The 15366-nt window shown below is 43.5% G+C and overlaps 1 protein-coding gene across 2 annotated transcripts in view; it reads right to left on the bottom strand.

Annotated features, from left to right (window-relative positions):
- KCNH8 (potassium voltage-gated channel subfamily H member 8) overlaps positions 1–15366 on the bottom strand; it is a 462169-nt gene that overhangs the window by 207071 nt on the left and 239732 nt on the right. For both annotated transcript variants that reach the window (XM_004003423.6, XM_060406713.1), the window contains exons 4-5: positions 9452–9579; positions 3589–3829 (exon numbers count right to left, since the gene is read on the bottom strand). In XM_004003423.6, coding sequence (XP_004003472.3) covers positions 3589–3829; positions 9452–9579 — 369 coding nt within the window. The remainder of the gene's footprint in view (positions 1–3588; positions 3830–9451; positions 9580–15366) is intronic.

Below are 15366 nucleotides of genomic sequence, written 5' to 3'. Positions count from 1 at the left end.
CGATTATTCTTGTTTGGAAGTTTTTCTCTTTCAGCACTTTGACTATATCATGCTACTCTCTTCCGATCTGAAAAGTCTGATCGTCTCATGGGGCTGTCCCTGTGCACAAGAAGTTGTTTTACGCTTGCTGCTTTTAAGATTCTCTCTAAGTTGTGACATTCTGATTATAGTGTGTCTTGGTGTGGCTCTTCTCGGTTCTCTTTTTGGATGTCTATTTCCTTCCCCAGCTTAGTGAAGCTTTGAGCCATTGTTTCTTCAAATAAGTTTTCTACCCCTTTTTCTCCTCCTTTTCCTTCTGGACTCTGTAATGCAAATGTTATTTTGCTTGAAGTCGTCCCATAGGAAGCTGTCTCCACTTTTTGGCATTCTTTTTTCTTTTGCTGCTCTCTTTGAGTGAGTTCCACTGCCCTGTCTCCAGATCACTGATTCTTTCTCCTGCTTCAATTAGCCCACCGTTGAATTCCTCTAGTATATTTCCCAGTTCAGTTATCGTATTCTTCAGCTATGTGATGCCTTCTATTTTCATCTCTTTGCTGAAATTCTCACTGTGTTCATCCGTTCCTGTCTGAGTTTGGTGAGCATCTGTATGACACTCCTTTGAACTCTTCACCTAATCAATTGTCATTTTTACTTCATTAAGGGTTTTTTCCCCACCTCCCGCCCCCCCCTCCGGGTGTTTTTCTTATTCTTTTATTTGGAACATATTCCTCTGTTTCTTCATTCTGCCTGATTCTATTTGTTTCTATGCATTAGTCAGAACAGCTACCTCTTCCAGTCCTGATGGAGAGACCTTGTGTAGGGGATGAATACCTTGAGTAGGGCATTGCTCAGCCTTGCCCTGCATCTTGATTTTATCTTGACAGATCTCATTTGTTACCTGTGCCAAGTGTCAATGTTCCTAAGGGAGGATCTCAACACCTAGTTTCAGGCTGATTGGGAGTCAGATCCTCAGGCAGAAGCTTTAAAAGTATGAAAATATACATCATCCTCTGAGACTTCAGCTGTAAACCCTGCTGACCTCTAGAATAGGCAATTTGGCGATATTACTCTGGTGACAGTTGCAAAAACCAGGGCTTTAGATGATCTTTAAGCTCCTCACTGGGAAGCACTAATGAGCTCTAGCACAGCCAAGGAAGAACACAAAGAAGGAATCCCTCTTAATCCATAGATGTGTAGAAAACCTGAAGCGTGCCCTTCAGGTCGAAGCGCTAGACAAGCAGATGGATATTTTTCACAGGAAGATCTGGAGTGCGTTTCAGTCTGTACTGTGCCGTGCCTTAGGGGTCTCGGCCTGCCAAGAACTGCCTCTCAGGTTGTTTTGGTCCCATGGGGCCCAGAGACACCAGTTCCCCTGGCCACCAGACAATCGTGGAGCATGCTCTAGCGACTTTAATAGGGCCGTGGCCAACTGCAGGAGTGGGGTACACCCATAAGCACTAGCTAGCAGGAGCACAAAAGTGGGGCCCTCCGGCCACTCAGACCCTGGAGGCCCCCGTCCTCTGTGCCTTCATCAGACACGTTAGGTTGGCTAACAAATCTTCTGCACACGTGTTCTAGGCACTTTTCAAACTACTGCTTGACACTCAGTCCCAGGCTGTCTAGGTCTGCAGTTGAGCCCTTAAGAGTGGCATTTCTGTTCCCTACAGCCATTTGAGTCTTCCAGATGCAAGCCCCTTTGACTTTCAAAGTCCGATGTTTGAGGGGCTTGTCTCTCAGGTGAGGTCTCAAGAACTGGGGTCCTGGTGCTGAACATGAGCCCTTCACTCTTCAGGAATAAGCTCCATGTTCTTGTTGTGGGTGAACACGAGCCCTTCACTCTTCAAGAAGAAGCTCCGTGTGCTTGTGGGTGAGCACGAGCCCTTCACTCTGCTGGGAGAAGCTCCACGTGCTTGTTGGGGGTGAGCACGAGCCCTTCACTCTTCAGGAAGAAGCTCCGTGTGCTTGTGGGTGAGCACGAGCCCTTCACTCTGCTGGGAGAAGCTCCATGTTCTTGTTGTGGGTGAACACGAGCCCTTCACTCTTCAAGAAGAAGCTCCGTGTGCTTGTGGGTGAGCACGAGCCCTTCACTCTGCTGGGAGAAGCTCCACATGCTTGTTGGGGGTGAGCACGAGCCCTTCACTCTTCAGGAAGAGGCTCCGTGTGCTTGCTGGGCTTCCAGCTGCAGGTGGCCACACCAGCATTGTGGTTTGGGAGAGACCATATCTCTGCCTCATCTACCTTCTTGACGTGGGCCTTTTATCCTTTTTTTTTTTTTTTTTTAAATGAAGGAGCTGTTCAGCTAGTTTTCTGCTCTGTTTTCGAGGAAATTGGGCCCTGTGCAGCTGTGGACTTGCTGTTTCCGCGGGAGCAGGTGAATTCAGAATGTTATTTGCCATTTAACAGTGGTTTAATATTCCTCTACGGTTTTACTTCTCCAATAAACAATAGTTTAGGTTAAAAAAAGATAAATTTATTTAAACTATTAGCCTTACCAAGATACCTAACTAGACAACATTGCCACCTAGTGGTCCAAACGTACTGTGGTCATCACCTTTGGGGTGGGAGCTGGGGTCTGAGGGGCATGCCTGGGAAGTGCATGTTCATTGTGATGCCAAAATCACACCAAGGGCATAACACTCTTGCAGAGCAAACTCATGCTGACATTCCATTGGAGAACCCCAAACTGCACCAGTTCCACAGAGAAAAGTGTGCCATAACCATTGAAACAAGCTTTTGACTTGCTTCACTTATTCATTTCCTTTTCTTTGAACTTTTAGGGTCCATTTTTTTCAGTTCCTTGTTCACCTACTGCTTGAAAACATTTTCAGTTCTCTCGTCTTTACAGAAGTGGTGTTAGCCTACATCACCATGACCAGGTAGAAGTGCAGGAGTCGGGTTGCTAACGGTGCTCAGAAGCTCCACAGGGGATCAGCCTGAGCCTTCACAGTGATCTAGAATAATCAAGCAAGAGCTTGGCTGTGGTCTACACAAGATGGAACTGTAAGGGACAGAAATCTAGGAGAAGGCCGAGAAGCATGGAGCAGATGCAGCTTCAGCTGAGATCCCCAGTGTTCTAGAGATAAATATTCTTAGCAAACATCCCTCAGGGCCTCTCCTTTAGGTAAAGTCAGATACTCTGTGCTTCTGATGATTGACTAGGAAGGTTATGTAATCCGTTGCTTCTGCAACTAGGCCACCTGTGGCAACCACCATCAGCTTCCCGGAAGGCACAGACAGGCTTGAAGGAACATGCCCATTACCAGGACGCCCCTAATGTGTGCTTGCCAAGCCTCATCTCTGACCCTGTGCAGGTGAGACCATCACAGATGCTGAGAGCACAGAACAGAACAGCCATTACGTCTTGTTCAGCTTGCTTTTGATGAAATAAGGATAGAAACAGAAAACATCAGTGTAGGTCTCTGCAAAAAGGAACCAAGAGAAAGCTGGAAAAGGTAATTTTCAGAAATCCAAATATGTGCTTCTCCAAAATTTGCATCAGAGGCTGAGTTATGCCCATGCAAATGGATCTTAGCTCAAATTCATGTTACAAAAATCTGGAACACATCTGCCTCCCCATGCAAATCTAGGAAAACAGCCATCGGCTCTTACCTATAATAAACAGAATCTCCACTGCAATGTCACTGACTGTCGTGCTCCGCGTCGTCGACAGGTCATCGTTGCCAATGAAGCAGACGTTGTAAGGTACCGTCACGGCAACATAAAACGTCGCCAATAGAATAAGCCAGTCCCAGCCGGCTTTGAAAGTGCTAAAATGCAAAAGTATGAATTTGGACTTCTTTGCGTCAGAAACTTTATACTCCGGAAATGCTGGTTTGTCCACGAAAACATTCTGTGGATAAAGACAGAGAGGAGAGGCGGGAGAAGCACAGCATTAGAGATAAGGAGCAGGGAGAACTGGTGAGAAACACATACCGTGATACTAGACCTTACGAGAGGCACTTAGAAGCTGGTGATGCATGATACTAGGCCTTACGAGAAACACTTAGAAGCTGGTGATGCATGGTACTAGGCCTTACAAGAGGCACTTAGAAGCTGGTGATGCAAGAAAATAGAGATGTAGAAATTGAAACTGGGCGAGGATCTTTGTCATAAGTAGCAGAAAAATGCAGAGCATAGTCATCCGTGTTAATATGTGAGTAATCTGGACTTTTGTTCATGAAGAGTAAAAAGATCATTACCCAAAATGTCACCTAGAAACATCCAAAGTTGCAAGTAGAATCCTACATACATTATAAACACCAGATACAGCTAGTGGTGGGGACATTCCATATACTTATAGTTTTGAGAAGACAGTCATTATGTAAAGAATACCTGAAATTCTTCTAATAACAGCAAAGGTGCCATTTTTTTTCTAGAAAGGATTAAGCTATATGATCAAATTTGGTTGCAAATAGCTGTTAACACAGCTGTCTTTCAAAATACGACTAGATTGTAGTGACTACCCGCATTATGGTTGTTGGTGAAGCTTCCAGTTGGGAACCCAAATCTCACAACCTCGATGGACATGGGTTTATTCTGACACTGGCTCGCCCTTGTTAAGATGGCAAAGTGAAAAACAGTTACTTAACAGTTATTATTCAAGTCATGGGAGGAGAAAAGCAATGTTCACTGTGCAGCTGATTAAACGCAGAAGAATAGCTGGAGTTTTTATAACTGCAAAAGCACTCCACTTTGAAAGCAGTCCAAATTGATGAATACTTCCCTTTATTGCGACGAGACAAAAGGAGGCCGAACAATAGGGCGTGGGGAAATTTGACAGTCCATGACCAGATACTTGCCCACCTTGCTTTGACCTCAGTTAATGAGAATTACAAGCCAGGTAATGGAAACTTAAAATTGAAAGTTACATTGAATGAACAGTTAGAAGCTCTGACGTGTATGTCACTTGCAGGGTGCAGTGTGTTTTTCTCTCAGGCATTGAGGGAAGAACAAATTAAGATGACATGTTCAGGGGTCCCTAAAGTACCTGGCGATTCAAGAAAGATTCAGAGCAGTCAGGAGCATGGGCTCTTTCGCGGTGACTCTCTGGAGGCCAAACACTCCTGCTCCCTTAATACGAAAGCTGCTTCTGTCTTGCGTCTCTCCTTGGCAGGCGCTTACAACACAAGCTTCTACTTCCGGGTAATGGTCCCACTCCACCCACCTGGGCACTTCAGAAACCCGGGGTCTGAGGGGGGATTTGCGTCCCTCCTTCCTGACGGTTCTTTCCTGCCCCTCTGCCACTGTGTCTCTGCTCCACTCAGCCCCCTGACTGGGCCTGCCTCCTTCGCTTCATTCTTTGGCTTTGGGAACCAGTTCCAAAGGCAGATTAAGCCATAGAATTCAGAGAGGAAGAAGGAAGTAGCACCTGCCGGGCTTCTCATCAGAGCTGATGCAGGTGAGGAAAAGAGAGACTTAGGGGCCGTTGCAGACTTAGAGTCTCAAAGCTGATAAGCACTTGTATTTACGATAGAACGGGACAGAGTCCAATATGATTTTTTCCCCAAATATTTGCCATAATAACACATCACCAAAAGCCATGGAAGAATATCTCAGTCTTCATCCAAATAAGTCTTCTTCTATCGTGTTATAGAAATGAAATTCTGACTTTGTTTCAGAGAGAAGCCAGCTCCGGGAGTGAAGGCTGTGAAAACTCAAGAAGGAAAATATTTTTTCGTTTGAAGTATGTGCACTGTATGAAGCATTAGTGGTGCTGTTGCAAAGGTCAGCAATGTGATGGTTATCTCCAAAAATCAGAAAATAAATCACACCACTTCATTTTTATAGGCTACTCAAAATACACTAAAGTATTTTAAAAGATACTGAGAATCTAATGCATCTCAGCTTAGACTTAAAGTTTAAAAGGTTTCTCATTTAAATTCTGCATACATCTTGACACACTCAAGATTGAAAAAAGGAGTGCAAAAAAGAGACATCCTTCTCCTCTCACTACTCTATTTATAAAGCTTTATCAAAAACCTTTGGAATGGAAGAAATTTCTTACAATTGGAAAGTGTGCGTTTAGCAAGTACGGAGAAAAAGGCATATTTATAACCCTGAAATATATGAAGTTTGCCTACAGAATAATGCAACCAACTATGCTCAATTGCAGTTATCACTTATGAATTTGGATCATATTCTTTAGTAGAAATGGTGTTTGAGTTGTTTACCCTCTGCTATGCTTAGTCGCTTAGTCATGCCTGACTCTCCATGACCCCATGGACAACAGCCCACCACGCTCCTCTGTCCATAAGATTCTCCAGGCAAGAATTCTAGAGTGAGTTGCAATGCCCTCCTCCAGGGGATCTTCCCGACCCAGGGATCCTGCATTGCAGGCAGATTCTTTACCAGCTGAGCCACCAGGGAAGCTCAGGAACACCAGTGTGGGTAGCCTACCCCTTCTCCAGTGGATCTTCCTGACCCAGAAATTGAACCAGGGTCTCCTGCACTGCAGGCCAAGTCTTTACCAGGGGCCAGGGTGCTCTACCTTCCACTAACAAAAATCGGTTGTAGGGCACCACCATCTTTCTTACGACTGACGACGTGTTGACTAAGAGAAGGCGCTACCTGCTGTGTTGCTGCGGAAGTGGCATAACTGGGGTCGCTGCAGAAAGGACGGGAGCAGGTCCGTCTCAATCGTCTATGCTGCCACAGGCAAAAACTGGGCCAGCAGGACTTCTCTGCAGACCCAGCGGTTAAGACTCCGCGCTTCCACTAGAGCGGCCCAGGGTTTGATCCCTGCTCGGGGAACTAAGATCCCACACGCCGCAGGGAGTGCCGGCATGCTCGATCGCCCCCGACTCTTCGAGGATGTATTATTAAATCACAGTGCTTCAGGCCGAGACCTCATCAAGGCTAACTATTCCATAAACTATTTCTGCAACATGTCTTTGAAATCAACTTCTGAATAAACAAAGGGATGGGAAAATGTCTCTACAGTGATCACGCTGGGTGATTGCAGGGTAGCATATGCCTTCCATGACGACCAGCCCAGAGCCCCGTCGGTCATATTTGGGCATCGACAGCACTGTCCTTTCAAGCTCTCAAGCCTGCCATGGCATCTTTTGAGTTGAAGGCACTTGCATCATCCCAATGTCACTGAATAGAATAACCAGTCAAGGAAACCAGAAATTAAAAGCTGTTTCCAAAGTTAGAGCCAGGACTGAAGGGCATTAGTAATAATGCGATTCTCAGAGCTTGCTAATGGCCGGATGAGCTAATTTGTTCCAAGCTGAATCACATATTGTTATTGCCCAGAACTGTATCAGAGAAGATGTGGGGAAGGGTTAGGGTCAGGGGACTCCTGGTTGCGTCCCACCTCTGCTGGTTCCGCTTCTGATATTTCAACTAAGTTGTTCTTTTCCATCATTAAAATGGAACTAATAAAAATCATATCTAGTACCGGCTTGCTGTAAGAATCAAATAATATGATAATAGCAAAGGGAATTTGTAAATAGCAAAGACCTACAAAAATATTAAGAAATCTTTCTTTTGGTCACTTGAATGTTAATATATTCAGAATTTCCAGAAGACTGATGTTTAGCCAATAAACTGGGACATTGTTTCCCGTCTCTAGTCTCTCTGCCGTCTTTCAGCCTTCTGGCTCTGCTCTCCTTGAAATACGATGGTGAACAGGGCTCGTCCTGCCTCACATTTCCTTTTCAGAAATTCTGTACCACTTGCACTGCCAGAGTCTCCATGTTGATTAGACACCCTTCATTACCATGTAGTATTTTAATGCTCCATCCTGATGTGTGTAATTCTTAAATAAATGCAATTTAGCAAATTAGCCAATTAGTGGGAGTTATGATTTTTTACATAAGATTTTTAAGTGCTGTTCGGTACTTTGTTGAATCAGAAGGGGAAGAACAGCACGTTCTGTGAATGCATTTTTAAGCTCACTAAGACTTGGTACATTTAAGTGACTCTGGACTAAAGGCTAGTAGAGTGTCTTCTTTCAGCATCTCAGAGTCTCAGGCTAATATTTGTTCAGGTGCTTTGCTGGCTGGTTTGCATAGAATAAAGGCCAGGTGTGGTTACATTTGTTTCTTCCTATGCTGTCACTAAGGCGGACTTGGTGAATGGAAGCGGGTGTAACAAGGAACCAGGAGAAGGATTCATGATCTAGTGGTGAGCCCTGTCTCAGGTGTATCCCTGGATTCTCAGGAAATCCATGTGACATACAGGTCTCCCTAGAGAATCTTTACACTCAGCCAAGACAAACTAAACGGAGCGTGACTCTTAACAGCAGTACCTCCAGATCAACACCAGCGTGGGTGATGGTCCTGGAGCACAAATGGGTGGAAACGGTTTGGCTTCCAGAGAGAACTGCTCTGAGGCAGAGCCGGCTCTGCAGCCCTTCATGTTGGATGGCACGCCACCCCGGAATCTCTGTTCATGAAACTCAGACAAGAGGATACTTTGTGCCTCTGATGCAAGACTGTTTTAGCAAACTGTGTGCACATCAGATTAGATAGTTTTGAGTTCTCCATGTAAACTGAGATGCCAAAGAAGCTCCTGTGTCCCTCACTCCCAGAACCTGAGCATCTGAGGTCAATTCCAAACTAGCTCTGGCTGTTCACATGATTTTTCTAAAGTCACTGGCAAGTCAGACGCTGAGTCTTGATGTCTGACCCCCATAGTCAGGCATATCCCCAAAGCTGTATGTTCTGGAGATTTTACCATGTAGATTAATGATATTACCATGATTTGAAAAATCACCTTTGAGTATCTACAATCAAGCAGGTATAGTTCTGGATTTCTAGTGAATTCTCTTTGTCCTAGGAACCTATGATGAAATTAACTGGCAAATCCTGTGGGACACGGGCCACTTAAAACTCTGCGGAGTAACCTTTTATAAGCACAGTTATTTGCTGTGGCTTTCGCCAGATGACCACCAGGTTTCAGAAAGTTGCCCTACTATGATTTACTAAAAGTTAACTTACAAAAAAAAAAATAAACAACTATAAGGTATATGGCATGTCATTTCAAATCCAATGTTCCTAGGTGTGAAATTCCCAATTCTGTGTTGCATAAAATGTAAATTTCTAAATGGAGTAATGACTGATCTGTTCATGGCTCCCTTGGATGAAAGCATTCAGTGAAATTAGATAAAGTGCAAAACAGATGGAGTGAAAATTAAATTTGAGAAATTTTAACCAACAAACGATGAATGTGTAATATAACTTCTTCATAAAATGCAACCAGCCTCATTTGCAGTCTCTCTAGCACCATATTGTACTGACTGGAATAATATTCTAGGCTGTGATAACACTATGATTAATCATGTTTATTATGGAAATGCCTTGTGACTGCTGACCTTTCCCAGTTTGTTCTTTATAGGAAAGTGCAAGTCAAAGTGGAAAAAATCTGGGAAAGTCAATAAATGAGTAATTGGAACCTTTCTTTAGTGAATCAAACGTTGCCACCAAGGGGAGAGCTCGCGTTCACAGTGTACACACATACCACCTACATTGCTTATTTTCAGTTTGTTCTTTTCTCTTCTTTGCAGGTGGCCAGAGATGTGATAAAGGACCGCTCTGCTTCGTCTCCTGGCTGAATCAAAGTGGGCTCCAGCTTTGGATCGTCCTTTGGCTTTGTCTGGGGGAAATAAAACTCATTAAGCACCAATGAATGTATCATTTGACCCCAAGAATGTCATTTTGGCAGTCCCTTCTCAAGATCACACAGTACATGGTTTTCAACACCCCAAATTATCTGCCGCCTTCTAACGACATTTAATTTTAGTTCTTTACAATTTATATATTTTTATCTTCATGCTGACATCATTGTTTCAACGAAAGCAAAACATACGAGAGCAGAGAGAAACTGTCAAATAGTTCAGGAAAGCACTGAATAAAAGCCTGCCCCTTCCTGCCTGCTGCTTCACATTGCTATCCCTAATTTGACTTTCAACTTTTTTTCTCATTTTTTTTTTCCAGAAAAATATCCAATTGTGTGCTGTATCACCACATTCATATTTATTCTTGCATAAATGGAAATTTACAATAAAACTATTTGTGTATTACTTTTCCCCGTCAAAATAATGCAAATCATTTCTAATGTGCACATTAGAGTTTGTCCTTTTCTAGAGCTAAAAGTGGGCCACGATAAAGACATAATTAGTGTTATTTTCTTTACTATTTCCCTATCATGAACATGTAGATTTATCCAGCATTAAAAAAAAAAATCTGTGTAGATAATCTGCAAAGAAAATTCTTACATGCATAGCACTGTGCATTGATGTGCTAAGGTTTTCAGTAAATAAATTGCTAACAGTGGCTCTGCAGATTTTAAAATTTGGTATGCATATTCCAAATTTAATTCCAGCAACTTATACTCCCAGCAATGCTGAGTAGATGTGTCTGCTTCACCACACACATCAAAATTATGAAATATATAAAATGAATTTTGCCTGATATTTTGCAGAGAAGGCGATGGCACCCCACTCCAGTACTCTTGCCTGGAAAACCCCTGGACAGAGGAGCCTGGTAGGCTTCGGTCCATGGGGTCGCGAAGAGTCGGACATGACTGAACGACTTCCCTTTCACTTTTCGCTTTCATGCACTGGAGAAGGAAATGTCAACCCACTCCAGTGTTCTTGCCTGGAGAATCCCAGGGACGGGGGAGCCTGGTGGGCTGCCGTCTATGGGGTCACAGAGTCAGACACGACTGAAGTGACTTAGCCGCAGTGGCAGCAGCAGCCTGATATTTTGATAGCTGAAAATGCCATAAAATTGTTTGGACTTGCATTTTTAAAATGATGAACGTGAATAAGTTTCAGGTATATATTTATTGTCCATTTGTATTTATTTTTATGAAGTCTCTTCACATTATTTTTGCCAGTTTTGAAATTAACCTGGCTCTTTTCTATCTATTTTTAAGAGCTTTTGTATCTTAGTCACTATTTTCTTGTCACATATGCTGCTGACAATGCTCCCATTTTGTTACTTGACCTTGGATTTTATTATGTAGTATAAAAATTTCACAATTTTATGTTGCCAGGCTTATCAGTACATGAATTTGTGGTGTCTAGGCTTTATGTCCTGCATAGTCAAACTGTCTTCACTCAAAAATTAAAAAAGGAAGCAAAAATTATTTTAAAAAAATTAAATAATTTCTCCCAACATGTTTGTCTTTTAAAAAATTTTAACATTTAAATCTTGAATTCAATTGGATTCTATTTTAGTAAAATTAGGTAAGTATCCAGCTATTTTATTTTCTTTCCAAAGGTCTACTGCTCAAGAGAAATAAAAAGTTGATTGTATGACTTAAAGAAACATTTAGTCTTTATTTGGTCAGTTGGTGAAGATACAATTTCATGCTATATAAATTGTATACATATGACAATAATTGTCATAGCTATGGTTTTTCCAGTAGTCATGTATGGATGTGAGAGTTGAACCATAAAAAAATCTGAACGCCGAAGCATTGATGCTTTTGAACTGTGTTGTTGGAGAAGATCCTTGAGAGTCCCTTGGACTGCAAGGAGATCCAATCAGTCCATAAAAGGAAATCAGTCCTGAATATTCATTGGAAGGACTGATGTTGAAGCTGAAGCTCCAATACTTTGGCCATCTGATGCGAAGAACTGACTCACTGGAAAAGACCCAGATGCTGGGAAAGATTGAGGGCAGGAGAAGGGGACGACAGAGGATGAGATGGTTGGATGGCATCACCGACTCGATGGACTTGAGTTTAAGTAAACTACAGGAGTTTGTGATGGACAGGGAAGCCTGGTGTGCTGCAGTCCATGGGGTTGCAAAGAGTCAGACACGACTGAGCGACTGAACTGAACTGAGAATAATTACAAAATGTAAAAACTGAAAACGTATTTTTCTAAGCTTCATCATCAAATCTCTGTAGTGCTTGGAAGGCTGTCTGATTTCTCTTCGTAAAACTTATTTGGGAAAAAAAATGACTTGGTTTCATTGCTACACTGAGGAAGTCATCTAACTATTATTGATGGCCCACGTGCCAGGGCTTATTCTAGAGCCTCAGTATAAATAAATTTCAATTAATTCTCATCCTCAGTGAGATAAGCATTATTACCCTCCATTCACAGAGGAGAGTACTGGAAGGCTGATGGTGACCACATGGCTACTCAGGGAAGGGCCAGTCTGTGAAGCCAGATTGGTCTAAAGTCTCTACTTCCACATGCCGCCCGGGTCCGCCAGTGAATTAAGTCCATATTCAAGTGCTGGTCGGTGTGAAGTGGCCCACAGTGAACGTGTGTCATAGTCACAGCCCTCTGACTCTGATCTCTAGGAGTTTCAAGGCCTTTAATGACCTCCATTCTCAGGCCACGCTGGGATGCTTTCAATGACTGGAAAATAAGATGTTTTATTCATTGCAAAAGTCTAATCTGATGTTACATGTTTTTTCATTGCTCATTTTTTGCTTCAAACTTTGAGGGTATATTAAAATGAAGTGATGTATCACTATAGACGTGAATCAATAAAAACAGATTAACAAAACACGACGCAGAAGATCAAAAGGGGTTCCCTTCTTTTCAAAGCGCCAGTGAACAAAGCCCATTTCATTGTACTACTAAAAGTTAAGATTGTGTCTTCACGTGTTCATTTTTTTTTTGATCTGCATAGAACTCTCATAAACTGCATCTGAAAATGTGATTATTAATTCATCAGGGTGCAACTTTAAGTATACTTAAATTGGATGCCGGCCCGAGTTTCACAGTAACATCTATAGGAATGCACTTGGAAACGCAGTGGGCTCCTCGTGTACCCTCAGTCGGCATCACGCCGTCAGTGCGGTTACAGCGCTGACTACAAGTGGGCCAGATTAGAGATCTGTGACAGCCAGCAAGCCAAGTCCCATCTCCATGGAGACGTTTAATTATTGGTGAGATTTTCCAAATCAAACAAAAGCGATTTTATAGTCCTAAAAGAGGACCCCTCAAAGGGAAATGTCAGAGAAATATGTCTTGGTGTTGGCTCTAAGCAGAAGAAAGAAAAAAGGTTTCCTTGAAAAGTTTTGTTCACAATTTAAGTGTCTTCAAGAGTGGGACTGAAAGATCATTCCACATAGGTGATCTAAAATCTCCCAAGCAAAGGATTGAATTTCCGGATTGGTAGCTCCTGAATGAGAAAACATCATAAACAGAGTAGGAAACAACTCATTAAAAAATATGTGTGTGTGTGTGTGTGGGTGTGTGTGTGAAATCCCTTCCGTTGTGTCCAACTCTTTGCGGCCGTATGGACTGTAGCCTGTCCATGGGATTCTCCAGGCAAGAACACTGAAGAGGGCTGCTGTGACCTTCTCCAGGGGGTCTTCCTGACTCAGGGACTGAGCCTGCGTCTCTTACGTCTCCTGCACCGGCAGGCCTGTTCTCCACCACTAGCACCGTCTGGGAAGCCCTGCATCCATATATAGCGGAAATAGCTACCCACTCCGGTGCTCTTACCTGGAGAATTCCATGGACAGAGGAACCCAGTGGGCTACCGTCCATGGGATCGCAAAGAGGGGGACGTGACTGAATGACTAACACTTTCAGTTCCACTCGATACACACAAAACAGTCCAGTCAGCCATGTCCGTAACTTTCATGAACATACAAACACATGAGATATGCATGTGAAATACACACGTGTGTTCATGTACATAACTAGAAATAAGCCGAATGTCCATAAACAGAAAAATGCATGCATGCTGATACAGTCACCACATAGGATGTTAAGATTCCATTAAACTAGACTTTGGATAAATGGAACATGAAGGAAATAGTGCCTGCCTGTTAGCACAGGAGTATCTCACAATCGTAATGTCAGGTACAAAAGCAGACGAGGACTGAGAGCATGGCAACGTTTTTATAGTATTCACAAACGTGCACGATCGCTTCCCTGGCGGAGCTAGAGGTATAGAGTCTGCCTGCCAATTAGGAGACGCACGAGACCCAGGTTCAGGCGCAGGGTAGGGAGACCCCTGGAGAGGAGGTGGCGCAGCGCTGGAGTATTCTCGGGAACAGTCAAGAAATGTGTGAAGCTGTTTGGAGCGGCATTTTTAAAATGATGAAGGTGAGTAAGCTGCAGGCGTATGTTTATTGTCCATTTGCATTTATTTCTATGAAATCTCTTCAAGTTATCTCTGCCAGTTTGAAGTTAGCTTGGCTCTTTTCTGTCTATTTTTAGGAGCTTTTGCGTCTTAGTCACCATTTTCTTGTCGCATATGCTGCTGACATTGTTTCCATTTTGTTCCTTGACCTTGGATTTTATATTCATGTAGCATAAAAATCTACAATTTTATGTGGTCAGGCTTATCAATATATTAATTTTGGGGTTTAACCCAGACTTTATGTCCTGCATAGTCAAACTTTCTCTGGAAAATTCTGGAAATCCTGGGAAATTCCACAGGCAGAGGAGCCTGGAGGCTACAGTCCATGGGGCCCCGAAGCCAGACATGACTGAGCGGCTGAGCAGACACATGTGAAAGGGAGGAGCATATCACCCGGGGGAAGCGTGCACATCGCAAAGCCACCCGTGGCCCCACGCACAGGGCAGACTGCCAAGAGGCTGGAAAGCAGGGTCTTCAGCTGGGTCCCCGTGCGGCTCACAAAACGGAAGCAGTGAAATTCCATTTTGTAAACTGGATTTGGAGAGTATGGGTTTTTTAAAAATAATATTTTAAAGTTATATAATGTATATATTTTGAATGTAAAACTATCTCACAACAAAAGACTAAAGTAGTGATGGACGCTTTAACAGTGAGATCTGGACAGATTCTTCCGTTAGGGGTGGGACTGGGGGTGACCCATCAGTTGCTGAATGACTCAGGGTTAAAATCCGAAGGTGGAAGAGTTGCTGATAAGATGGGGGAGCAGAGGGCAGACCATCTCTGAGAGCAAGTAAAGCAGATGAGAGTCTTGGCCAGAAAGGAGCTTGCTGACGGGGAAAAACTTATTCCTGGAGGGCTGAGACACAGAGAACGGGAAGAAAAGGAGAAGCAGAACCTGGAGGCAGTGCTTTTCCTCACAGCGTGTCGGCCGCACTGAGCTGCAGACAAGACTGGGGACACAGTCTCCAGCCAGGCAGCCACGTGCCCCGCGGTTCACACGCAAGAGCCCTGTGCCCTGCGGTTCACAGCTGGACGTGCAAGAGCCTCCCAGACACAGAGTAAGCCTGCACGGTCACTTCCACAGCTATGACTCTGCAAGGGAAAACCAAGTCGGGGTAAGCTAGAAGGACACACACAGGAAAGAGCTACAGAAGCAGAAAGCAAAGCTAGGGAAACCCCTGAGAGTCCAGTGGTGAGGACTCGGCGTTTCCACTGTTGTGGGCCCAGGTTCAATCTCCAGGTGGGGAATTAAGATCACACACACACACACAAGTTCAGAAAATGTATGATCAATAAACACAAAAGAAGATAAAATAAT

This window comes from Ovis aries, chromosome 1, assembly GCF_016772045.2.
Source record: "Ovis aries strain OAR_USU_Benz2616 breed Rambouillet chromosome 1, ARS-UI_Ramb_v3.0, whole genome shotgun sequence".
NCBI classification, from domain to species: Eukaryota; Metazoa; Chordata; class Mammalia; order Artiodactyla; family Bovidae; genus Ovis; species Ovis aries.
The sequence above is the reverse complement of the archived record's forward strand: the minus strand, read 5'-3'. Positions and strand labels throughout refer to the sequence as shown.